The 26,724-nt window shown below is 37.8% G+C and overlaps 5 protein-coding genes across 8 annotated transcripts; 4 read left to right on the top strand and 1 right to left on the bottom strand.

The window, feature by feature from the left end:
- The first annotated feature begins 195 nt into the window (after positions 1 to 195).
- Positions 196 to 2,892, top strand: LOC144017342 (uncharacterized). The gene is made up of 2 exons (XM_077518789.1): positions 196 to 662; positions 1,262 to 2,892. The coding sequence occupies exons 1-2, from the start codon at positions 476 to 478 to the stop codon at positions 2,140 to 2,142; spliced, it is 1,068 nt and encodes a 355-aa protein (XP_077374915.1). The 5' UTR covers positions 196 to 475; the 3' UTR covers positions 2,143 to 2,892.
- A 3,473-nt stretch (positions 2,893 to 6,365) lies between these two features.
- LOC144017343 (uncharacterized) lies at positions 6,366 to 13,157 on the top strand. Of its 3 annotated transcripts, none has more exons than XM_077518791.1 (2): positions 6,366 to 6,582; positions 10,937 to 13,157. In XM_077518791.1, exon 2 carries the CDS (start codon positions 11,032 to 11,034, stop codon positions 11,860 to 11,862), a length of 831 nt encoding a protein of 276 aa, XP_077374917.1. In that variant the 5' UTR covers positions 6,366 to 6,582; positions 10,937 to 11,031; the 3' UTR covers positions 11,863 to 13,157. The 3 variants fall into 3 exon arrangements, with proteins under 3 accessions (XP_077374917.1, XP_077374918.1, XP_077374916.1); XM_077518792.1 differs by lacking the exon at positions 6,366 to 6,582 and adding an exon at positions 8,824 to 9,738; XM_077518790.1 differs by lacking the exon at positions 6,366 to 6,582 and adding an exon at positions 8,826 to 10,059.
- An 875-nt stretch (positions 13,158 to 14,032) lies between these two features.
- Positions 14,033 to 16,627, top strand: LOC144017332 (uncharacterized). Its single transcript, XM_077518781.1, has 2 exons — positions 14,033 to 14,458; positions 15,120 to 16,627. Exons 1-2 carry the CDS (start codon positions 14,431 to 14,433, stop codon positions 16,514 to 16,516), a joined length of 1,425 nt encoding a protein of 474 aa, XP_077374907.1. The 5' UTR covers positions 14,033 to 14,430; the 3' UTR covers positions 16,517 to 16,627.
- Positions 16,628 to 17,149: 522 nt separating this feature from the next.
- Positions 17,150 to 20,203, top strand: LOC144017324 (uncharacterized). Its single transcript, XM_077518768.1, has 2 exons — positions 17,150 to 17,578; positions 18,095 to 20,203. The coding sequence occupies exons 1-2, from the start codon at positions 17,455 to 17,457 to the stop codon at positions 19,768 to 19,770; spliced, it is 1,800 nt and encodes a 599-aa protein (XP_077374894.1). The 5' UTR covers positions 17,150 to 17,454; the 3' UTR covers positions 19,771 to 20,203.
- A 1,416-nt stretch (positions 20,204 to 21,619) lies between these two features.
- LOC144017327 (uncharacterized) lies at positions 21,620 to 26,644 on the bottom strand. 2 transcript variants are annotated; one of them, XM_077518775.1, is made up of 2 exons: positions 24,118 to 24,746; positions 21,620 to 24,013 (listed from the first exon to the last, which is right to left on the bottom strand). In XM_077518775.1, the coding sequence occupies exons 1-2, from the start codon at positions 24,140 to 24,142 to the stop codon at positions 22,593 to 22,595; spliced, it is 1,446 nt and encodes a 481-aa protein (XP_077374901.1). In that variant the 5' UTR covers positions 24,143 to 24,746; the 3' UTR covers positions 21,620 to 22,592. The 2 variants fall into 2 exon arrangements, with proteins under 2 accessions (XP_077374901.1, XP_077374900.1); XM_077518774.1 differs by lacking the exon at positions 24,118 to 24,746 and adding an exon at positions 24,811 to 26,644 and having other exon boundaries at positions 21,623 to 24,013.
- Positions 26,645 to 26,724: the final 80 nt, after the last annotated feature.

Below are 26,724 nucleotides of genomic sequence, written 5' to 3'. Positions count from 1 at the left end.
GGTCCCGTCTTCAGTAAACGGAGGATGTCCCCGGCTCGCTCACATCATAGTTTAGATGTACAATCATGCATAGTAAAATGTTTTATTATGTTTACTGTATTTCAATTTATAATTCATTCATTTTGTTCCGCGGTAATTAAAGAGCGTAATGAAACTTACACACCTGAAGGAGGCAGTAATGAGTCAATATGGCGCAATCGCCTTTTTAACTGTGCCGGAAGTAAATAAAAAGAAACGAAAACACATTAGCACAGTCCAGATATGTCTTTGTATCGCGTTCTTTGTCGTACATTTCGCTCTTTATGTACGTAATATTTCGTTTATATAACATAGAAAACACAGTTCGTTCTTAATGTTTAGATAAACATTGCACGTTGAAGCTCCTCAAGCTAGCTTAATTTGCTAGCTGCGAAGATAGCAAGATAGCGCCAAGCAGCGCTCGACTGTGAGTGTAAAGTGTGATTATCGTGTGAAAATGTGTAAAGTCCAAATGCTGAGAGCGTTGCTGAATCAGCGACTAAGTGCGGCCGTTGAAGAGGTATTTGTAGTGTTTGAAAGAACGATAGCTGAGTACGAGGAGGAACTTTGTCGGACGAAGGAGGAGAACGAGCGACAACGTCAACTGCTGGAGGCTGTTTTCAAGAAGCCTCGACACGTACCAGGTTTGTTCATTTCTACATGTTAAGTAACGTTTAATGGCAGTTTCTGTATGTAGTTTTAGAAGCACGATCTTGTGCATCCTTTTGAAAAATATATCTCCCAAACAGTTCTCCAAGTAATAACGTCAACCTGTTTGTTACTTGCACATAAAACAAAAATAAAGTTAACCAAGCGAAGGCATGTCATTTTTTTTAGGTCCATGTTGTGAACATAATGTATATACAGTATAATATAATGTGAAATGCTATAGATGGCCTAATGAAAATTAGCATAGCTGTTACAATACAGTAATTATAATTTATACAACAACTGCTACTTTAACATAGAACATACAACAATATTCACAGGTAAATATGTTGGGACCTTTGTGTCTACCGCAGTGTGCATGTTGTGCCACACCTAGGCACTACAGTGGAAGTGCGCAACACTGGATTCAGACTTAACTATGTACTATAAAATCTCATAAATAAAAGTCTGCATTGTAGTGGTGGCATAAACGATGAAACACGAGATAGCGGGGTTCACTGTACTCATTGTAGTGGGGCCACAAAAACATAAATTGACTGAGCAAAGTTTGACTTTGTCTTCTTGTATCCTCCAGATGTCAGTGAAGAAGATCTTCATCTTGAGCAGCAAGAGCAGAGCTCCGGGGTGGAGCAAGAGGAGCCAGAGCCCCCCTACATTAAAGTGGAAGAGGATGGAGAGCATCTTCAAGGGCTGGATTTCTCAGTGTATCGTGTCATTGTGAAGAGTGAAGATGATGAAGACAAAGGTCAACGTGAGGAGAACAGAGGGGCAGAGGCCGCAAGCAGCAGCTCAAGTTGTCACATGGCAACAAAAGGTGACGGAGGCTCACAAGCAGACAGCCGCTTAGCTCCACTATCAGATAGTGGCGACACAATGTCTGACACGGACGATGAACACGCTAAAGGGGATGTGACAGGACACACTGATGACAAACACGTGAAGTGTACTCAATGTGACAAAACATTTGGAAACAAGAGGAATCTGAAACGACACATGAGATGTCACACGGGAGAGAAACCTTTCTTGTGCTCCGATTGTGGCAAAAGATTCTCTCGGAAGGATTATTTAATAACACACACAAGAAAACACACAGGAGAAAAACCTTTTTGCTGCTCAGTTTGCAACTCAAGTTTTACTTTCCAGTCGGCGTTATTTCAACACATGGAGACACACTTTGGGGAGAAACCGCAATGTCCTCAATGTGACAAAACATTTGGCAACAAGAGAAACCTGATAAGACACATGAGGAGACACACGGGAGAAAAACCATGCATCTGCTCATTCTGCGGTGAAAGATTCTCACTGAAGAGAAGTTTGATCAGACACATCAGAACACACATTGGGGAAAAAACCTTCTCTTGCTCCATCTGCAACACAAGTTTCTGCTATCAGTCCGGTTTGAGTAAGCACATGAAGAAACACACCAGCGAGACTGTCGCGCTCAAGTGTGTGTGAAGAGCAGCCCTTTCATTTAAACAGCAAATGTATAAACACCAAGGTAAAAGATATGGAAACCAATTTGAGCATTTATTTATTCAATATTCTTGTTATCCAGTTGAAGTTCCATGTACCGGTCCAAGTACGCTCTTGGTCCTTATTAGTAAGACAAATTAGTGCTAGTAGAACAAGTCATGTTTGTCCCCGTTATTGGGTGCCATTTTTGTACACTAGTAGGAGACTTATGGCAAATTAGTAGTACAACTACATGCTACTAGTGAGGTAAAACTGCACTTGTTTACTAGCACTACAAGTGCACAGTTTTGCTTCATTAGTAATGAGCTGTCCTTCTAGTGCGCAGAGATGTCATACAGTAGTGGCAAAGTGTTACTACTAAGACAAGTTTTCCTAGTGCACCAAATTGTCTTGCTCTTAAGACAAAGAAAATATGACTACATACCTTAAACAGGATATCAAGGATAGCAATAAATGCTCCAATAAATTTCCACAGACAGCAACGGTGTGTACATAACAAACATTGATGCATGACTGTAAGCCAGAGGATGTGTATTTATATTGTGTATGTGGACTTCTCTGATATGTTGTGATATGCTAAACTGTGTTATGTATAGTCCTACAGATATACAGTAGCTTTCTCTTCTCGATACACATATTCTCATTTTCATGCACTCATCGATATGTCTAAACTTCCATCATCTGATGTCACATCAATGCCATAATATTGTTCAATAAATATGTTAAATATGGTGCTTGGAACTGATTTTCTTTTCTTTGCTTTTTTTTTAGGCAATAGTATAGGGTTCGGCAAATGTACATATGAAACTGATGGGGTTCAGCACCTTTAACAAGGTTAAAAAGAACCACTGTGCTGGGGACTTGACAACGGCCTAGCTCAAGTCACCTATCTAATCAATAAGAGGCTTAATCTAACAATGGCAACAGATTTAGAGAAACATTTTTTTCACTCCCTCGGTTCACATGAGCAAAGCCAGGGAACACTCAGAACTAAGGCTAGCTAGCTCTTGGTTTAGAAAAACTAGTGGTGTGTTTTTTTCTTTCTATTCTCAGTATGAACACTATATTAGTTGGTAAACAATGGAAATTTTGTTTGTGTGTGTGTGTTTGTGTTTTGTTTTGTTTTTTTGCAGTGAATTTTTCTCCCAATTTTGTCACGTTATCAAAATTGATTTTGCATAGAATTGACATTAAACATTCACTCAATATACTTCAAGTACAGGAGTTGAATCACTACTTATGCTTTTACCAGAGACTTCTTTGAAACATAACGTTTACACCCCTAATACAATGTAAGTACTTTGGTCACCATTCTTTCAAAACTGAGAAGAAGAAAAAAAACCTGCAGTGCCCAGAAGCCTAAGAGGGATGTGGCCAAGGAATAAGAAAGCTGCATCATAACCACTGTTGAATAAGGACACGAAATTATGAGAAGATCGCAACATATTGCATACTTTGTTGGCCACATAATTTCTCTCCCACATTCCAAAAACATTTCTTCGGTGTCAGTGAAGAGTGAAAGTTTGAATGCTAGTTTACTGTGCACCAGGATTGTCATTGTGACCAGTCTAGGGTGTACCATGCCTTTCGCCCAAAAGGCCTGTCTACTGCCTATAAAGATTCTACGCTGCTGTTTTAGTGCAGACAACAAATCAGTAAATAGATCTTTTCTATCCTAGCTCCATGTACATGTAGAATACATTTTTTGAATACAGTTTTCCCTCGTTTTCCGCTGGGGTTAGGTTCCAAAAAATACCCGCAATAAATGAAATCCGCGAAGTAGTTAGCTTTATGTTTTACAACTCTTATAAATGTTTTAAGGCTCTAAAATCCCCGACCGCACAAGTTAGACACTTTTCTCATTGAGGCATTTACATGTTCTCACATTTCTCTCTTGTTCAAACATTGACAATGTTCAAACCTTCATAAATTTTATAAAATGGGTATATTACTGTAAAAAAATATGCAAAATTGCACTTAAAAAAAAATCCGCGATACAGCGAGACCGCGAAAAGTGAACCGCGTTATAGCGAGGGAAGACTGTATATAATGATTTTCATCACCTACAAAGCATTAAATAGTAGCACAATCTCTCTCTGTAAGAATTTGTAGGTCACATTAACCCTCTTGAGCAGCAATTTTCTAAAAAAAAAAAAAAAAAAAAAGACCTGTTTTGTGACAAAGTTAGTTACAAAAATACTTCTTTTTAAAGAGAAAAAAGCTGTAAGAATAGTTGCATTTTTTCATGAACAAAACAACCTTTAGAATACATATTAAATGTACTTTGCCATGATAAAAATTGTGAGTACAAAATTACCCCCCCCCCCCTCCCCCATTACAATGAATATTTTACAGGGGAAGGAATTAAAATTTTAACACATGAATTTAAAAAAACACAACTTCATACACTTTTATTTGGAAAAAGACAGCTTTATTCTCATAACAAAAACAGGAATACATTCTTAAAAATGTATATATATGTGTGTATATCATATATATATATATATATATATATATATATATATATATATATATATATATATATATATATATATATGTATATATATATATATATATATATATATATATATATATATATATATATTAAAGGCTTTAGTCATTGAGGCATATTGGATTGTTATAAAGCTCTACATTGGTCTACTAAGTGCCTTGATACATTTTGATTTTTTGCTTGTGGCATTAATGACATAAAAATGAAATATTGTAACAATAACAAACATAGAAGCATCCACCACTTTTATCAAGGTTTTTTTTTTTTTTTTTTTTGTGAATTCTTTTCTGCCAGTTTTTATATCAGGATCATTCTGACCACGATGCGTCCTCATGTGCTTCGCCAATGCTGAACTAACATTAAAACTTTTGTTTTCCAAAGGTTTTCCAGCATTGAGAGCACTCCCAGGTTGTTTATCAGTGTGATATGTCATATCAGCTTTAGACCATTTATCATCTTCTTCATATATCTTCTGTATCAGTGACATTCTGTGTGAAGGATTCAAATTAATATTTTTAAAAAGCATGTATGTGTAGTTGGTTTTCATTTTTAAAGTAATTTCTGAGGAAAATGTTAATTTTTGTAGGCTACATTAATTTTTGCTCTAATATACCTGTATCACTTAACACAACAAACTATGTCAATTTTATGTGGGTGTATTCTAACCTCCACAGTGGTATTACAGTAATGATCCTTAACCACTGAATGAATTAAATGCTTGGAATGGCATCATGTGAGCATTCACAAAATAAAACAAACATGGAGAAAGAAAATCCTGAGAGGCTGTCTTTCCTTGCATAAGCTTTTGCTGTTCATATTTATTTTAATTCGGTAAGGTAATTTAAAGAAAAATGAATTCTTACATAGTGTATATATATTTTTTGTCTTCTGTAGTGCCTTTTCTCAAATCAATGGCATATAGAGTGCAAGTGTATCTCAGCAAACTGGAATATTATGGACAATTTGATTTATTTCAGTTATGCAATTCCAAAATTGAAATTATGTACAATACGGTGGTACTGTGGTACCTTGTTTTACAAGTGCTCCAACTTGCAGATTTTTTGTTTGTTGTTTTGCTTTGTGTTACAAGTTGTGCTGCCGTTTGAGTGAAATTTAAAAAATAAAGAGTGAGAGACGCACGTCATTGATGCCCTTTATGTCATAGTTTTATGCCTCTATTGGGGCTGGAACGGATTAATGACATTCAGTTCATTTCAATGGAGAAAGTTGATTTCATATGCCATACTAATAAATTGATGTATACACTTGGTCACTCGTAGTTAATGCACCACTGTATTATATAAATTCAGATTCACAACACACAGAGTAGAATACGACCTGATTCTACTTATTTTACCGTTCTGATGGGCTTCAGTTTCTCAGATTCACTTCACCATCGTGAAATTACACGAGAAACAATTAAAATAAATTTTGATATAATATAATTTTGATTTGGTAGGATTTGACCTTCTGAAAGTATTTCTTGTTGTATTGAATGATTCAATAGTGTACATTGCCCAGTTATGAGTGGAAAGAATTAATGGTCAAGCGTGTAATGACACCTACACACCTGCGGGGGACAGTAATGCACTCAAATTTAAGTCACCTCTGCCTCTTCCGACCGGAACTGAAAAAAGGCACAAAAAAAAAAAAAAAAAAAAAAAACATGAGACGAAAACGTCGTAGTGCTAGTTATGACGTCACGTCAGCAACACGCTGGAGTGTGAGTTTATCTTGTGAAAATGGGTAAAATCGAAATGCTGAAAGCGTTGCTGAATCAAAATATTTGTAATGTTTGAAAGCACGATAGTACGAGGAGGAACTTTCTCGGTCAAAAGAGGAGAACGAGCGACAACGTCAACTCCTGAATGCTGTTTTCAAGAAGCCTCAAGTTGTGCTGCACAAATCCGGTTTGTTCACTTCTTCAGCTCATTTGTTTAGTGATATATTTGATCTCTGTTTGGATTAGGAGGTGGGGTTCATACATTTCCTTAAGGTTTGCATATAGAAAAATCGAAGGACGCAAAGGCAGTTTTAACATTTTTTTATCTTGAATTATTATAGAGTATGTTTATGTATATAAAACTATGTGTATATATATAAACTGCTACGCCACAGATTTCTGTAAAATGTGACAAATCAAATAGTTTATTTATTTATTTATTTGTTTATTTTTTTGCCAGCAACCTACCCCTGAGAGTTATGGTTAGGGTTAGGCTGGTAATGCCAAAAACAACCTATCTTCGGTGGCAAAACAAAATGAAAATGTGAAAAAAAAGTGAAAATGCACAGAAAGCTGTGATGATAGACAGGAACCACGCCTAGTGCATAACTCTTTCAGGTGAATGCCCAATCCGAGTAGTTCACGGAAAAATAACTCTAGCAAGCAAGTTGCCGGTTCACGGCAAAAAATAAAAAATAAATAAATAAATCTGCTTCCTTTTGAATATTTTGGGGAAGGCCTGTTTGAATCAGATCCACCAAAGGACCAAATCAAGGGAAAACTCTAGTAAAATGGCAATATTTCAAGCAGTGTTTACTTCAGGATCATAATATGTTCACAAATCGGACCGTGACACAGAGCTAACTATTTTTGCTTCTAAAACCCAATACTCTTTATTTATTTATGGGTGTTTCAGTACACCCCCAAATGGGCTAGGGGCACCTACAACACCTAGCAAAAAGTATGGAATCACCAGTCTTGGACGAGCACTCACTCAGATGTTTTATTCTGTAGATCAAACTCATATAAAAACCATGAAACAGTCGTAAAGTGCAACAACTTGGCTTTCAGAAAAACTAAAAGAAATGAAGAACAAAACATTGTGTTGGTCAGTAAATTTTACTTTTATAGAGAAAGTGCAGGGAAATAAGTATGGAATCACTCCATTCTGAGGGAAAAAAAATATGGAATCACTCCATTTTGAGTAGAAAATAAGGACACACCCAGTCAATTTTCTTTTCTTAATTGGGCACCTGCCTCAAATTACATCTGCTCGTTAGTCAGCAGTTAAAAACAGTGCAATTATCACACCTTGGAGGGCTGCCGGACCAAGTGTATTGGCAAGAATCATGGCTCCAACAAGGGAGATGTTTCTTAAGACTAAAGACAGGATTATCAAACTACTTGAAGAAGGCAACTCTACACGTATGGTTGCCAAAGTTGTGGGCTGTTCACAGTCAGCTGTATCGAAATATCTGGGCCAAGTCCAAACAGCATTGGAAGGTTGTGAAAGTGAAGCGTACTGGTAGACCAAGGAAGACATCTAAGCGTCAAGACAAACAACTAAAGGCCATATGTCTTGAAAACAGAAAAAGCACAAGACAAATGGAGAAGAAATGGGAGGAAGCTGGAGTCAATGTATGTGACAGAACTGTGCAAAATCGCTTCAAGGAAATGGGATTTACATACAGGAAAGCTAAAAGGAAGCCAACATTGACGCTTAAACAAAAAAGAACAAGCCTGCAGAGGACTGCCTAAAGAAAACATCCAAATTCCCACAGTCCTTGATGATATGGGGCTGCATGTCAGGCAAAGGCACTGGGTAGATGGCTGTGGTTAAATCTTTAATAAATGCACAAGTTTACATTGACATTTTGGACAGCTTTCTTATCTCTTCAAAAAAATGTTTGGGGATGATGAAATCATTTTCCAAGATGGCAATGCATCATGCCACAGAGCAAAAACTGTGAAAGCATTCCTTGGAGAAAGACTCATCCAGTCAATGTCATGGCCTGCAAATAGCCCAGATCTCAACCCAATTGAAAACCTGTGGTGGAAATTGGAAAAAAAAAAAAGGTCCAAAGCAAGGCTCCGACCTGCAAAGATGATCTGGCAACTGCAATCAAAGAGAGTTGGCACCAGATTGACGAAGAATCATCAGGTCCATGCCTCAGAGACTGCAAGCTGTCATAAAAGCCAGAGGTGATGCAACTAAATATTAGTGATGTGTTTTGTTTTTTCTTTGTCTTTCATGATACCATATTTTATCCTCAGAATGGAGTGATTCCATATTTATTTCCCTGGACTTGCTCTGTAAAAGTAACATTTACTGACCAGCACAATGTTTTTTTTTCATTTCTTTTAGTGTTTCTGAAAGCCAAGATGTTGCACTTTGGAATGACCTTACAACTGTTTCATGTTGTTTTTTTTAATCTGAGTTTGATCTACAGAATAAAGCATCTGAGTGAATGCTCGTCCAAGACGGGTGATTCCATACTTTTTTTTTTTTTTCTAGGGGTTGTAAATAAACAGCTAGCTTACTGTTATTACTAACATTGTTACTGAACAACCGAGAGCAAACAAACAAACCTGCTTTCTGGTTCATCTTTTGGCTTCTTGAAAACAGCGTCGAGAAGTTGATGTTGCTGCTCATTCGCCTCTTTTTTTTTTTTTTTTTTTTGACAAAGTTCCTCCTCGTACTCTTCTTTCACAGGTTTAGCACACATTCACGAACAGTATTCGCGACACTTTTCACTCCTATTTGATCTCCGTTTAACGATGTGTTGATAAACAATAACAGACACGCCTCTTTGTTTACAACTTACTAGCAAGCTAAATTAGCCTGAGAATGTTTCGGCATGCACCGTTACGACTTTATCAGTACACGAAGATTTAATGAATGAGGTTTTACTCATGTGACGAATTGATGGGACGTAATGCATCGCGGTAGAGTACTAACACTTTTTTTGTTCTCTCCAGTCAGGGATAGCAAGCAAAACGTACACGGAAGTAGAGCTGCATCGGTCATGGTACGGCAGCTCAATTTGGACAAACTGGTTTAGGAGCTAACAATTCTCATTAAGAAACCGCTCCTCAATTCAACTTTAGTTTAACCCAAGTGTTGGCATAGATAATGCAGGAACAAGCAATTGCCTCCATGCCGCAAATTTTTATACATCTTTTGTATTTTTTTATTATCAGCGTTTTTAATCAGGTTCGTGCCTGTGTCTTTTAGCTTGTCCTAGTGGAGTTGCCGTACAAACCCACTGCAGCTCTCTCCCTTCGTGTACAGATTAGCGGATTGAACGCCATAAACAAAACAACTCCTCTCGAATTAATGAAGGTACTGAAGCAGTTACACAGTGCGTTCGATCACTTCTTTACTTGATGAAAACATAATTAATTTAGTCCTCGTGTCTGGATAAACTCGTCTCGGAGTATATTAAAACGTCTCCAGCTAGCTTATTTTAACAAAGCATGCTAGCTGCGAGCAAAAAGAATGTTTGTCGAGTATAAAGTGTTGTGATTATCGTGGAAAAATGTGTGCCAAAATTGTGAAAGATGAGTAAAAGACGGAACTTTTTCGGACAAAAGAGAACAAGCAACGACGTCAACTACATGGACACTGTTTTCAAGAAGCCTCGAGTTGCGTTCCAGTGGGCAGGTTGGTTTTTTCTTCACTTGTTCAGCAACTTCTTCATGAATAAGTTCCAGTTAGTTACTGTGGTAAAATAAAAAAATTAATTGGATTTTAACAGTCATTATAAATCATTGATTCTTGCTCAGTCTAGCATCAGGATTATAATGGTGTTTGATTTTTCATTGTGGTTAGTTTTAATTTTGTTTTGACTTTTATTTCTTAAATTGAATTAGTTTTATTAACATTTTAGAGCAGATTTGTTGTTTTTTTATTTGTTCAAAAATGCTTAGGTTTTTTTAAATATTAATTTTAGTTTTGTTTTGTTTAGTTTTTTTACATTTGTTAAGTGCAAAATAAAAGAATATGTCACTTAGTATTGTGTAATAAATTAAGTGTTAATGGCCACTTACTCCCCCTCGCTCAAGTCTGTTGATTTCCTTCTTGAGTTCAATCTTATTTGTCAAGTTGAGTGCATTTCTCTTCCTGCTTGTTATTTTGTTGCAGAGTCAGAGCGCCTTGAAAGGAAATTGCGTCTTTGGCCAAGCTTCTCTTTTTGTCTTTTGTATTTATGTATTTGTACAGGAAATACTTTCCTGAAACGTTCCTATACTTTGATGAAACACTTCTTAGAATCATCCCTACACAAGTAGGACAGGACTTTCTTTTTATGATGTTACCATTAGCTGTTAGTCTATATTGGTAGTGTTGTGGTAGTACATGCTGCTGCCTACCATGCAGACTACACAGGTTTGTCTCCCGGCCAGTGGTGCAGCATACAACAACCTTCGATAAGAACAGGACACATTTCTTCATAATCAACAAGCATTTACATTTTATTTTAGAATCATAGCATGAGATTTTACTTTACCACCATGCTTGTTTTTGTTTTTGTGTCCTATAGATATCAGTGAAGAATATCTTAGCCCAGAGCAGCAGGAGCCGGACTCCCCTTTCTTTAAAGAGGAAGATAGAGCGCCGTCTTTCATCACAGAGGAGATGCAGTCAGAACTTCCCCAAGTCAAAAGAGAAGAACAAGAGGCTGATATCACCAATTTCCCCTTGACTGATGTCGTCGTCAAAAGTGAAGAAGATGTTGAAGGTGAAAGTATTGGTGGATCACAAGCAGACAGCCTCTTAGCTCCACGATCAGACAGTGACAACCAAGCGTCACATACTTCTGACACTGATGACGAGGAGCAGACAAAAGGTGACAGGACATGTCACACTGATAACAAACGCTGGAAATGTTCTCAATGTGAGAAAACCTTTGATGCCAAGTATACTTTGAAAGTGCACATGAGAATCCATACTGGAGAGAAGCCTTTTGCCTGCTCAGTTTGTGGTAAAACATTCACTCAAAGGGGACATTTGGGAACACATGCAAGAAAACACACTGGGGAGAAACCTTTTGTCTGCTCTTTTTGTGGTAAACGATTCTCTGGAAAGGGAAACTTAAGAACACATACAAGAACACACACTGTGGAGAAACCTTTTGCCTGTTCTGTGTGTGGTAAACAATTCTCTATAAAGGGAAACTTAAGAACACACACAAGAACTCACACTGGGGAGAAACCTTTTGGCTGTACAATTTGTGGTAAAAAATTCTCTCAAAAGCCGAATTTGGTTACACACGCAAGAACTCACACTGGGGAGAAACCATTTGCATGCTTAATTTGTGGTACAACGTTCTCTACAAAGGATGGTTTAATCAGGCACACAAAAACACACACTGGAGATAAACCTTTCCCCTGCTCCGTTTGTGGTAAAAGATTCTCTCAAAAGCCAAATTTAGCAGCACATGTACGAACGCATGGTATGAATGTTTGAATGTTTATAAGCATGTTTATTAAACAGCTTTTTGGACATGCAACATGCTACAAAAAAAATCTCAAATTTAGAGAATAGACTACATTGTACAAAAAGTGCAAGGGGCTATCAGGCTTCACAGTATGTCTTATAAAGTTAAATGAAAACGTCAGTGAATAAATAGCTCCATAAAGTTTTCTACAATAGTTTTACAAAATTTCACTATAGTTATATATTGAATTTTTAATCTTTATTTAATATCTGTTTAAAGTACCAAAACAAAAAAAAGCATCCTCAACGCAGCTACTGGCCAGCATGTCACTAGTATGATTTTGATTGATTTGATTTAATTTGTTCAAAAGGGAGTAGGAAGAAGTTAAAAACTTATCTAGTCCTTATACATTATATATTTAGACATTTCATTATTATTATGAGTATGAGCGCCAGCCGATAACTTAACATCTAAAAATAATCTACTTTTTCCTTATTGGCTTTCGGATTAAAAAAAAAAAAAAAAAAAAGACTGATGTTGATATGTTGGGATGGTGTGGCTCAGTGATAGATTGGTCGTCTTCCTAACTCAGAGGTTGTGGGTTCAATCCCATGCCATTGTGACCACGTCGAAGTATACCTGAGCAAGATACTGAACTTCCAGTTGCTCCTGATGCTGCGTCATCAGTAAGTGAACGAGTAATCGAATGTAAAGTGTTGTGAGGGCTTTGTAATGTGGAAAAGCGCTATATAAATGAAGTACCATTTACCAAAATGCCGAATGTCAGCCTGGCCGATCAATAATGCAAACAAGAGGGCAAAGGGGGAAAAAAAATAATAATAATCATTCGCAAGTTACTGAGTGGTGAGCACATTCACACACAGTTCTGATGTTGACAGTTTGAATCTGGGTTTCGGCCTTCCTGGTGGAGTTTGCATGTTCTCCCTGTGCTTGTGTGGGTTTTCTCTGGATACTCCAGATTCCTCTCACATTCCAGAACATGCTTCTTAGGTTGTCCTTTGGTGCGAATGGTTGTTTACATTTTTCCTGCGATTGTCCTGGGTATGACCGCTGCCGAGTCATTTGGGATACATGTGACACTAGTGAGTATAAGCAGTTGAAGGGCGGAAACAGTTTTCATACTCAGTTTGTGGTAAAACACTGTTAAGTAAGGATCAGAACAAGAGACACAAGCCTGCTGGTTAAAATCGCAGCTATCAATGAAGATCCAAATAGACCCTAATGGAACTTCAACTTTTTTTTGTGGTATGATGGAAAAGTGTGTATGTGATCTTAAATAAAATACAAGTTTTTAAACAGCAAACCTAGATAAGTTTCAAGTATTCTTGCAAGATGGAATCACTACAACAGTGCCAAAGCAGACAACATGGTGGTTGTTCAAAGAAGACAGAGCTTCTGTTTTTACACCTGTTTAAATCACGCAGCACTAGCAGCACTTATTGACTATGCCAGTGGGTCTCAAACTTTTTGCACCAACAACCACTTTGAAAGATACTTGGCTTAATAACCAACATAAAAACATAATAGGCCTAAGTGTTCATCAAAAACAAGACACAGTCTTTATTCAAATATAATTTTTAAAACACTGTAACATTATGCACATTTTTAATGTTAACATTGTATTCAATATAGGAGGAATAAATAAATAATGTTTCAATTGAGTCAAAAAAAACTGCTCATAAACGTTAAATTTACAAAATACATAAATGCCTGAAAGCAGTTTGAAAATATTAAATGGATATGTATTGTAAAATATTAAATTGATATGCATTATTATAGTATTAGTAGTAGCAGTAGTAGTACCGGTATTATTAGACTGATATTTATTTATTTTTTTATTTTTTAATGAAGCCACTGTGACACTATGCGCATGTACAGTGGTAGGCCTACAGTACATGCAGGTTCAAAATTTAATCCAGGTTTTTGCGTAAGAGGGAGCTCTTACTACACTGATTATCCCCGGACGATGGTGTGGAAGCCATGGGGGGAAAAGTAATGATTTAGATGTTTATTGCTTAAATAAAAGTTAACCATGTCATTTTTTTATAGTTAGATCTCCACTCACACGGTTTATTGTGTCTAAATAAATACACGACTACGTTCAAAAAAATTGTCGAGGCGCATGTTGGAGTTTGTCCAAGTGAACTTGCCGTAGAAATAGGCTTAGCTCTACTTCCGCGTACGGTTTGGCTAACCAACGGCGCTTTCTTATCATACTTCCATACCGATTCAGCTGCGTACTGAAGCCTAGGCACGTTTACCTACCATTTATACTTTATGGGACTAAAACATAATGAAGTCCTCGTTTGGCGGTAAACTTGTCTCGAAGCACTTTGAAGTTTCTCTGGTCATCTTTGCTTGTCCAATTAGGTTAGCTTATTTTAGCCTGCTAGCAAGTAGCAATAACAAAGTGACTTGTTTACAATCAACACATCCTTGCGCTCTAGATCAAGTGGGAGTGTTAAGTGTTGTGATTATCGTGTGATAAAAGGCTGAAAGAAGAGTACGAGAAGGACTTTACTTGGACTAAAGTGAAGAACGAACGACAACGTCAACACTTGGACGCTGTTTTCAAGATGCCTCGAATTGTGTTGCACAGAGCAGGTTTGTCCACGTCTGATTCTGACTTGTAAACTACTTTCTTGAACTAAAAAAAACCGTAACAATACTAACAGCTGACAATACTGTTGACAATCGGTCTGAGAGATGCTCCTTCTGTGTACCGAAAAAAAGATTTGCCCCAATACCACGTTTTGAATCCATAGGAACATTTTGTCGACGAAAACATGGTTGTCTTACATTACATACTGTCCCCTCCATGTATATATATACTATGCCTCTGGTGCCGTAAATTTGCAGCTTCCTAATCAGGATGTCAACATTGATTGTATCAAAAGCTTTAGACAAGTAAAAAAATAAAATAAAATAAAATAAAACCTCCGCAATCGCTCCCATCACTTCATCATTATTAATATTATTATTATTATTATTATTATTATATATTTTTTTAATACAAGTTCTCACGATTGCCATGCAGGTGGTCCTATCATTCCTGAAGCCATATTGAGATGCAGTGAAAACATTCAGTCTATTTAAATACGTAATTGCTAAATCTATTATGGAAAACACAGTCTAGATTAGAATTTTAGAGAATTATATGTTTTGCTGGTAGAAATTATCTAAAACATTGCACTAATATGCAACATTTATGTCATAACATGATACTTGACTTTTCCAAACCATGCGTTTGTCTTGTGTCTTGCAGACACCAGTGAAGAATGTCTTTGTCCTGGGCAGCAGCAACCACAGCCTCTTTACATAAAGGAGGAAGAGGAGGATGAGGAAGGCCCCCACTACATTAGCAGCAAAGAGGAGAATGATGTCACCCAGGCTCCATTGACTGGTGTCCTTCAGGAGAGTGAAGATAATGATGACAAAGGTCAAATTGAGGAGAACATCGTGGCTGAGCCTTCAAGCAGCAGCTCAAGTCAACTCCTGACAATAGTCGATGTTGGAGACACTTGTAGAGAATCAGAACCAAAGAGCGTATTAGCTCCACTATCAGACAGTGACGTCACACATGATGATGATGATGATGATGATGATGAACACTTTAAAGATGATATGACACATGGTCACAGTGACTCCAAGAATGTAAAATGTTCTCAGTGTAACAAAACGTTTTTCAACAAGTCATCATTGAAAAGACATATAAGAACACATACTGGAGAAAAACCATTTTTCTGCTCAGTGTGTGGTCTGACGGTAACTCAAAAGAGTAGTTTAACAGATCACATGAGAACACACACGAAAGAGAAACTTTTTGGCTGCCCAGTCTGCAATTTAAGGTTTGGGAATCGTTCATATTTAAAAATACACATAGGATTACACACTGGTGAGAAACCTTTTTCTTGTTCCGTTTGTGGTAAAAGATTCTCGCTAAAGGGAGATTTAAGAATACACACAAGAACACACACTGGGGAGAGACCTTTTGTCTGCTCAATTTGCGGCAAAAGATTCACCCGGAAGGGACATTTAAATGCACACAGAAGAACACACACTGGAGAGAAACCTTTTTCATGCTCAGTGTGTGGTCTTCAGGTAACTCGAAAGAGTAGTTTAACAGATCACATGAGAACGCACACGGGAGAAAAACCTTTTACCTGCCCAGTTTGCAATTTAAGTTTTGGAAGTCGTTCTTATTTAAAAATACACACACAATTACACACTGGGGAAAAACCTTTTTCTTGTGAAGTTTGTGGTAAAAGATTCTCTCTCAAGGGAGATTTAAGGATACACACAAGAACACACACTGGGGAGAAACCTTTTGTCTGCTCAGTTTGTGGGACGAGTTTCACACGGAAGGGACATTTGAATGCACACGCAAGAACACACACTGGGGACAAACCTTTTGCCTGCTCAATTTGTGATCAAAAGTTCTCTGAAAAGGGAAGCCTGACAAAACACACAAGAACACACACGAGGAAGAAACCTTTTATGGGTTCAATCTCCAATATTAGTTCAGAATTGGAAGACATTCATTCTGAGCAGCAGCAGGAGCTGAACTCCTCCCACATTAAAGAGGAGGATATCAGATTTCCATTGACTGATGCCATTGTCAAGTGTGAAGATGATGATAATGTTACAATGGTTTCAATCTAGTACATATTTTGAGTTGAAGAATGGAAATGACAGAGAGAAACCTGTCAACAAAAGTGCTCTGTTCTGGGTTGTTTAAGAAAAGTAACATGAAATAAAAGCTGGATTTCTGAACTTTTGTTATATATATATATATATATATATATATATATATATATATATATATATATATATATATATATATATATATATATATATATATACCCAGCCTGTATTTTGCCATTTTGTGTTTGTTTTGTAAACAGCGGTACGTTTCTGTGGACAGACAGTATTTACAACCCTCCAGCTTGGCTTGGATAAAAACATAGCCGTCTTTCCGATTCTTAATTGTTGTTTTAAGTAGATTTTTACCTACATTTACATGAACCCACAATAAATTATTTGTTCATGCTCGGTTCTCTAGTCTAAGGTGTCTGCACATCTAAATAAGACCTACGTGTTTCCTGAGAAGTTTGAGAACAACAAATACCAAATATTTTTCAATTATTAGTACTATTAAATAAGATCATAACTCCAAATCCAAATTGGAGAGAGCAAAAAAAAAAAAAAACTTCATAAGTACATAAAAAAAAAGTGATATCTTATTTTGAAAGGGCCTTCCCAAAACGTGGTTTGTCCGAGTGGAGTTACCGTACAACGTCCTCCACTGAAGCTCTACTCCATTGCTCGACGAAGTTCATTAACTGGAAATGTATACTCTTTAGTCCTGAATGTAGAAAAGCTGCGACAATGTACATACTATCGCGATTTGACTGGAGTGAATAATCAGTACTTACATCTTCGTGTCCGGAACTCATCTTGGTGCACTTTGACGCTCGCTCAGTGAAGCTAAGTTTAGCGTATGTTAGCTTGCTAGCCGCGAACAAAGAAACATTTGTTGATGACACATCGCGAAGCAGAGATCAAGTGTGAATGTAAAGTGACGTGATGGTCGTCTGAAAATGTGTACAAAAAGTGTGAAAGAAGAGTACGAGATACTTTGTAGAACAAAAGAGGAGAGCGAGCGACGTCGTCAATTCCTGGACACCGTTTTTGAGGTTCCTCGACTAGTGTCACACAGAGCAGGTTTGTTTATTCAATTGCTACCTGTTTACAACTACTTGTTTTCTTTTCCCTCTTTTAAAACGGTATTCGCGTGTCACTTTTGACCCACGTAGATTTGTTATGAAATGTAGAGGAGGCATAACAAAGGGACGGCCTGGGACTTACATATTTATGAGTGAGCTTTCCATTCAAATGAATATACTGTATTACACCATTTTGCAACGAAACAGATTTTACTCTGAATTATTATATTAACATTTGTTAAATTTAGCATGCGAGAATTTTACGAAGTCACTGGTGCTGCCATATTGATTGTGGAAATTACATTGCCAGATGTGGGGTTTCTCTGCTTTTCTTGATAAGAATCACTGACATACCGTACATTTGCATTAGTAGCTTTATAACATTATTATTACCAGGAAATATACTCTATTTATGTTTGTTGGTGGGCAATACACTGAATAACACATTAATTATTTGTCATCCTTAAAATCTCTGTCACAATAAACCATGTGTTTGTCTTCTTACGTCTTGCAGACATCAGTGAAGAATATGCTGGTCCTGAGCAGCAGGTGGCAGAGCCCTCTCACATTAAAGAGGAAGAAGAGGAGGAAGGTCTCTCTGTTATTAAGGTGGAAGAGGAGCAAGAGCAATCCTATGTTAAAGAAGAAGAGGAGACTAATGTCGCTAAGTTGCTGATGTTTACCCCTTTGAGGAAGGAATATGATGAAAACAACGTTCAATGTGAGCAGAACAGAAGGGCTGAGGCTCCAAGCAGCAGCTCAAGTCAGCACATGACACCAGAAGATGATGGAGACATCTGTAGAGGATCACAATCAGGCAGCCTCTTAGCTCCACTATCGGATAGTGATGACATATCGTCACAGTCTGACACTGATGATGATAACGAAGATGATGACGATGATGATGATGATGATGATGAATACTCTAAAGGTGATACGACATGTCACAGTGACAACAAACACTGGAAATGTTCTCAGTGTGACAAAGCTTTTGTCTCCAAGTCTCTCTTGAAAAGACACGTAATGATCCACACTGGAGAGAAACCTTTTTCCTGCTCAGTTTGTGGTAAAACATTCACTCAAAGGGCCAATTTAACAACACACACAAGAACACATACGGGGGAAAAACCTTTTTCCTGCACTGTGTGTGGTCAAAGATTAATGCACAAGAGTAGTTTACCAGCTCACATGAGAACACACACTGGAGAGAAACCTTTTGCATGCTCATTGTGCGGTAAAAGTTTTTCCGGAAGGGAAGGCTTAGTAAAACACACAAGAACACACACTGGAGAGAAACTTTTTGCCTGCTCAATTTGTGGTCAAAGATTCTCTGTTAAGGGAAGCTTAAGATCACACACGAGAACCCACACTGGAGAGAAATCTTTTGCTTGCACAATTTGCGGTCAAAGATTCACGTGGAAGGTACAACTGAATACACACAGACAAACGCACACTGGGGAAAAACCTTTTGCTTGCTTGGTTTGTGGTCAAAGGTTCTCTGCAAAGGGAGGTTTGATGAGGCACACAAGAACACACACTGGGGAAAAACCCTTTGAGTGCTCAGTTTGCGGTAAAAACTTCTCCGTGAAGGGAAATTTATTAAGACACACAAAAACACACACTGGAGAGAAACCGTTTACCTGTTCTGTATGTGGTAAAAGCTTCACTCAAAGGGTAAGGTTATCAGAACACACAAGAACACACACTGGGGAAAAACCTTTTACCTGCTTAGTTTGTGGTGAAACCTTCTCTGTCAATGGGCTTTTAAAAAGGCACACAAGAACACACAGTGGTGAGAAACCGTTTGCGTGCTCAGTTTGTGGCAAAACATTCTCTTTAAATGGACGTTTAATAAGACACTCAAGAACACACACTGGGGATAAACCTTTTGTATGCTCAGTTTGTGGTAAAAGCTTCACGGAAAAGGATACTTTAAAAAGGCACAGACGAACACACACTGGAGAGGATACTTTTACCAATTCAGTCTGCGACCTAAGTTTAAGATTGGAAAACGTTCAACCTGAGCAGCATGAGTGGAGCTCCAGGGTGGAGCAGCGGGAGCCAGAGCCACCCCACGATAAAGAGAAAGAAGGGCCAGAGCCATGTCATGTTAAAGAGGAGGAGGAAGAAGATATTGAATTGTCATTGTCTGATGTCATTGTGAAGAGTGAAGATGATAACCAAAGTTAGCAGAACTAATGGGTTGGCCCTCCAAGCAACAGCTCAAGTCAACACATGATAATAGAATTAAAAGGAGACCTTCTGTCCATGTGTTGATGACTCCATTTTATGAGCCATCTCCACAGTTAACTGCTAGTGGTGTGAATGCAAACCTTCTTCGGTGCATCTGCGGACATCTGATGGATAATCTTTTAAGATTACTGTATAAAGCAATCTATCAAATGTATTCCTCTGATTGAAACATAAAAATCTGTATTTAATGTGCCACAATGTTGAGGCAGTATATTTGGAAAATTACTTAATTCATTCATTAACAGCATGTAATTTTTACTGTAACCCTCCTGACTGTACGTCAGACTAATTGCATTTTTGTATATGTTATGGATCTTTATGGCCAAATAATTTATACATCAAGAATATAATAAAACAATTTTGGAATGTATTGTATATGAGTAATTGCTTGTAGATGACACAAGACGGTGGATTTTTTTTTTTTTTTTTTTAAGTGAAACCCAACTCATTCAAAGTGGTTCCTTGACACAAAGATAGGATAGGACAGATGTAATACTTTTATTGCTTTATCCAGAAAATTAAAAGCGAGAGAATAAGATTAAAGAGTTTTTCGGTGAATAACAGAAAGAAAAACCAAAGAAAGGTGACTGTGAATGCCAAACTGCTGCTAGGCAGGTTTAGATGTTTGCCTTCGCGAACACACCTGATTCCAATGAACAAGATCGTTATCGGGCTTATGCTTGCTAAAAAGCTGATTATATGAATCAGTTAGCTCCGGCCCAGCCAACAGCAGAAAGACCCAATGCTATTATGAGGGGGGTTATAGAGTGAATTTTATGTATCAATGTACGTAATAAGAGTTGAGCTCATTCACTTATGATTGTTGTTTATGTTCATGTTTTATTGTTAAACAATCAAAGACGTCTTAAGTAGTGATAGACAATTAAGTGACAAATAAAGATGCAGTGGAAAATTAATCGATTTCCATTGCACTAGAGCCTTAATCTTTAAAGCAAGTGCATCATCTAGAGGAGTAAAAAAAAATAAAAAAATGCAAGTTTCATTTTCCCACCACTAGCATCATGTATTTTAAGACGTATTTAACTAAAACAAAGGGAGAGATATGATTGATAGTGGAGACATTTTCAGGACTACTTCAGGCAAGGCAAGGCACGTAACGTAGTGTATCACATAATTACAGCATTTAAAAGCAAAAGTAAAACAAACAAAAGAACTAAAGACATTTTAAAGCAAAGTACATACACAAAAGATAGAAGGCAAAAGACACTTTAATTACTAAAAGAACGTACAGTGCAAGAAACGATTAATTCATTCAACGTGTAGGCCAAGCCCGGCCCTTTAAGAACAGTGTTATGGTGGAAATAGTGTTGCAGTGCCGCACTTTGTCACAGGGGGGCGGTGTCGGTCAAGAGAGGGATAATAATTTTCAACCTGCACTTAAAAGTACGCATTCACACTTTATTGTTTAATTTAAAAGTAATTGAAGAGCATCTTCCAATTTGTCTTGAAGGGGAAGGCACAGAAGGAGAGGCTGAGGGAGAAAAAGATCTTCAGTCAAGGTAAAGTCAGAGGGAACAAGTAGACATCGATCAAGAGGCAGAGAAAGTACTATTTAGGAAATGTTGCACGTACAGATATCCGCAAATGTGGGTGCTATCGTTGAGAGAAAAGATGATCTAGGCAAACTTTTGTGGTCACTTCTTTGTGAAGGAGAAAGGGACTTCCTTTTTCATGACCATTCTAAAGGTACAGACAGCACAGAGGGAATTTCTTTGCATGCATAGCGCTTTTATGGAATACAAATTCAGTTCATCCGATCTAGCCCCAAATTGTGTTTCCAATCAGAACCACATCTTCATTTTGCCTGGTGTATGAAATGTGCTATACAAATAAACAGTGCTTGCCTTGATCTGTTCATCATCTGACATCAGCTCCATCATGAAGATGTGGAGCAAGTTCTTGAATTCAGATATGCCTCCATGCACTTGAGTGGAGAAAAAAATATGGAGAAATAAACTAACTGTAATGCACTCACATGTGGGCAAGGAGAGCCATAACTCTTTATTGAATGGGACAAACACACAAAAATACAAAATAAGAAACATTCATGATTGAAGGGTATGAGGCAGAATTGGTGGTTGTTGAACTGAATGTGGTTTTGGATGTTTCCCTTCTCCAACACAGCTGATATATGATCAGCTCATCAGCAAGCTCTGCATATGCCTGATAACGCTCCTGTTGATTGGAATCAGCTGCGTTGAAGCAGGGAAACATCCAAAACCTGCAGGACTCTGGCCCTCGAGGATCTAGTCAGCCCACCACTCCCTTAGAGACACATCAACAGATACTGTATATATGCGAGGAACAGTGATTTGATGTTTTTATAATTTTGGTCACAGAATGAATTGTAAGTCAAGGTACCACTGTATAAAATACAAAATTTTACATTTAATACATGATAAAATAGCAAAAAAACAAACAAATATATTGCATAAAAGTAAAAATATCGAAGCAAGTACATTTGATGGACTGGAACATCTACTAACTTTTGTCAGTTTTTTAGTGCTTACAAAGTAGACATTTCTGAGGTTTGTTCTCAGTGGATTAGGTCATATCACCTTTTGATTGTTCATAATGGTCAGTGTAAGGCGAGTGTGGAATTATGTTGTCATTACATGATAGCGGAGCAACAAAATTGCATTTGATCGTCCACACTGGTCTCCAACACCTTCCTATAAGTGGCTCTAAGAGGCTGTCTGTTTGTGACTCTCCACGGGCGCCTCCATCGCCTTCTGTTGTCATGTGCTGACTCGAGCAGCTGCAGGTCTCTTCACTTCATCATCTTCACTCTTCACAGTGACAACAGTCAATGGAAACTTGGTAACATCCTCCTCCTCTTCTTCCTTTTTAATATGGGAGGTCTCCGGCTGCACATCTTCCTTTTTAATATCGGGGGTCAGCTTTTGCTGCTCAGGACGAACATTTTTCACTCCGGAACTTAAGTTGCAGACTGAAGCGTTAACAGGTTTCTCTCCTGTGTGTGTCCTTGTGTGTCTTGTCAAATGAACCTTCTGGGTGAATATTTTACCACATATCGAACAGGCAAAAGGTTTCTCCCCAGTGTGTGTTCTTGTGTGGCTTATTAAACTTCCCTTTACGGAGAAGCTCTTACCACAAACTGAGCAGGTAAAAGGTTTCTCCCCAGTGTGCGTCCTGAAGTGTGTTCGTAACGTTGCCTTCACTGAAAATTTTTGTTCACAAACTGTGCAAGAAAAAGGTTTCTCACCTGTGTGTGTTCTTGTGTGTATTCTTAAGTTTCCCTTTGCAGAGAATTTTTGACCACACACTGAGCAAGTGTAAGGTTTCTCCCCAGTGTGCGTTCTTAAGTGTGCGTTCAAAAGACCCTTCCAAGCGAATCTTTGATCACAAACTGAGCAAGCAAAAGGTGTCTCGCCAGTATGTGTTCTTGTGTGTGTTCTTAAATTTCCCTTTTCAGAGAACCTTTGACCACAAAATGAGCAGGAAAAAGGTTTCTCACCAGTGTGTGTCCTTGTGTGGCTTATTAAACTGGCCTTCTCAGTAAAGCTTTTACCACAAATCGAACAGGTAAAAGGTTTCTCCCCAGTGTGTGTTCTTGTGTGTTTTATCAGATTTCCCTTTTCAGAGAATCTTTGACTACAAAATGAGCAGGCATAAGGTTTCTCCCCAGTATGTGTTCTCATGTGAGTTGTTAAACTACACTTCTGGTTTACTATCAGACCGCACACTGAGCAGGAGAAAGGTTTCTCCCCAGTATGTGTTCTCATGTGTCTTTTCAATGACGACCTGTTGAAAAAGGTTTTGTCACACTGAGAACATTCCCGGTGTTTGTTGTCAACTTGACATGTCACATCACCTTTAGCGTGTCTATCATCATCATCATCAGTGTCAGGCGAGTGTGACGATATGTCGTCACTATCTGATAGCGGCGCTAAAAGGCTGCTTGATTGTGATCCCCCACAGATGTCTGCATCACCTTCTGACTTGTGTTGACTTGAGCTGCTGCTTGGAGCCTCAACCTTTCTGTTTTCCTCACTTTGATGATGATCTTCCTCATCTTCATGCTTTAGAAAGACGTCAGTCCCTGGAAGCTTGGTGACATCAGTCTCCAACTCTTCTTCTTTAACGTGGAGGGGCTCTGGGTCCTGTTGGTCAGGATGAAGACATCTTTCACTGATGTCTGCAAGACACAAGAACACAAGTTCCTTTCACAGACACTTGAGCAGTTCAGGATGATACTGCATACATGAACAAACTCTTTGAGTTCTAAGTTTGAATACATACAGCTTTTATTCATTATTTTTCCCATGAGTTCTTAATGGTGTCTTCATTTTGTTGTCACATTACTGCTGCCTGTAATTCTCTATTAACAATGGTAGAAACACATGTAATTGTATTTGATCAACAGAAAAAAAGCAAAATTATACATTTTATGAGGCAAATCAATATTTGCTGTCTATTTTGTATATTATTTTCTTGTATAGGCTGTTTAATGGCCTTCGCAACTACAGTAAGGTGTCAACCACAAAAACGCACAGCACATTGAGTTTTACAAACACCCATTAGCAGAACCGCTGAACATAACATTTAAAATGATTAAGGGTTTCAGTTGATCTAACCTTTTCAAGGTGCAATTTATACGTGTTAAATTATCACTCCTGTATGTATTATGCAAGCAAAAATCTGCCACCATTTTAAATGCTTCTGATTAACCCTCAAATAAAGTTTAGACGCTCTCGTTGTCTTTTTCAGTCATTGTAGTCAAAGCATTTTTGTAGTCAGCTTCCACAGAAACAAGAGGACTCACTGATTTGAGAAATTAACTTAAGGTATTTGTGTATTTCACACAAATTCAGGCCCAGTCGTATTGTATTATTAACACATTTAAACTTCATAATAAAACTATGCTGGACCTGGGTTGCACATGATGAATGTTTAAAAAATATATTTGCTTGCTAGCTAAACAAGTAAACAAACCTGCTCTGTGTAACACAGCTTGAGGCTTGTTTGAAACGCCGTCCAGTTGTCGACGTTGTGGCTCGTTTTCTTTTGTCCGAGACAGTTCCTCCTCGTACTCTTCTTTTACAGTTTTTGCACACATTTTCCGACGATAATCTCAACACTTCACACTCACTCTTGGTTCGTGCTTAGTGATGTGTTGCTATCAACGCGTCTCTTTGTTAGCAGCTAGCAAGCTAAACTAGTCTAGGTCAAAAAGCTTCAACAACGTGAACCTAGACGGCTTTACCCCAACGCCGAGATTTAATAGAAGGTATTTTATTCCAGCAATGTAGTGCTATGACGTTCTGCATCGAGGTTTCCGTACGTTTTGTAATAATTAGAGAAAAATTATTTCGTGAAACGCGCGTGGATAGCCCAACGCATACGGAAGTAAATCAGCAGCGGAAGTTGTTTGACAACTCTACTTGGAGACTTGGACAAACGAACACATAAGAAAAAAAAATGGACAAACGAGCACACAAGAATAAAATGCTAAATTGGATAAAAACAAACTATATTAGCGAAAATGTTTCAAAACAAAACGTTAAAAATTATAATAAGTGGAATTCCACTACAAAGCGAGTCTCACAAGAAGGCAAGAACAGCCGCTTCCGGGAAAACAAACAAACAAGTAAATAAAAAATACCCGCTTCTGTTTGTTGGCAGCTAGCAATCTAAAAAAAAAATTATAAATAAAATAGGTTGTATTGTTCAGCACACAAAAACAGAAAAGTTATTCTCTTACATAGGACAACAAAACTGACGAAACGCCGTCTTGTTAACTTTGCTTTTTGTACTTTCAATAATTTATTGTCTGATTAGAACCCCACCCCTTTTTTTGTCTTGTTCAAACGCAAAATTATGTGCTGTGTGCTAAAAAAAAATTGTTTAATTCTCAAGTTATATGGAGAAATATGTGGATGGTTTTGGATTTATAAAGTGCGAGGGGGTGGGGTCTGTTTTAAGCAGACAAAATAATTGGTGCATTACTACCTCCCGCAGGCTCGGAAATGTCATTACGTTTAACAGGATATCTTTCAACGCTCGATTATTACGCGACAGATGATTCAAATGATCAGCTAATCAGAAAGCTCTGAATTGACTTAACGATCCTCACCTGTGTTGGCTGAGGGAGACATGGAAAACCGGCTGGATAAGGGGGTCCCAGAGGACCAGTTGCCTTCGATGATTGTCCTTACAAACAACCAAAGGCACTCGTACATTATTAAAAACGAAAGATTCCAAACCACGTATGCAAACAATTTAGGTCTTATTCGGTCATCTGAATATTGTACATACTAACTATTGAAAATTAAATTTGTGACGTGTGAGCTAAACCGTTAAAAGAAAAAAAAAAAAAACTAGCATATGGCCAATTAGCGAGCACGGAGCTGGTTTGATCTTGGGTTGTAGCCTGACCAGCCTAGAATAGGCCATTTGTGTCAATAATTTCAGCAAGTCGAACAAAGAAAAACAGGTAAAAGTCACTCAGAGAAGTGGTTTACTCCATTTGTATAGATGCTGATGTAAATGGTTAATGCCTAAAATACATAGAAAATAAAAAATATATAAAATTCTAAAATAATTATTGAGGAAGTGCTCACGAACAAAGCACTGTGGTCTTGGACTCAATTTTAAACCATCCGGTCATTCACTTTACCTACTTTTACACATTTTCTCAGACATTCAAGGTCAATGGGAAAAACATGGAATGATAATTCAGTTTCTATAATGTTGTGATTGGGACATCCGACTGTAGTACAACTTTTAGGCACAATTTTCTGAGAGCTGTATCCCATAGGCAAAAGCAATACAATGCCTTTTCACCGTGTAATTGGTGTTGCATTGTGGAAATATCAGAAATTCCCGAGTGTTGGAAATTGTTCATAG

This window comes from Festucalex cinctus, chromosome 4, assembly GCF_051991245.1.
Source record: "Festucalex cinctus isolate MCC-2025b chromosome 4, RoL_Fcin_1.0, whole genome shotgun sequence".
NCBI classification, from domain to species: domain Eukaryota; kingdom Metazoa; phylum Chordata; class Actinopteri; order Syngnathiformes; family Syngnathidae; genus Festucalex; species Festucalex cinctus.
This window is presented reverse-complemented; position numbering and strand designations above follow the sequence as displayed.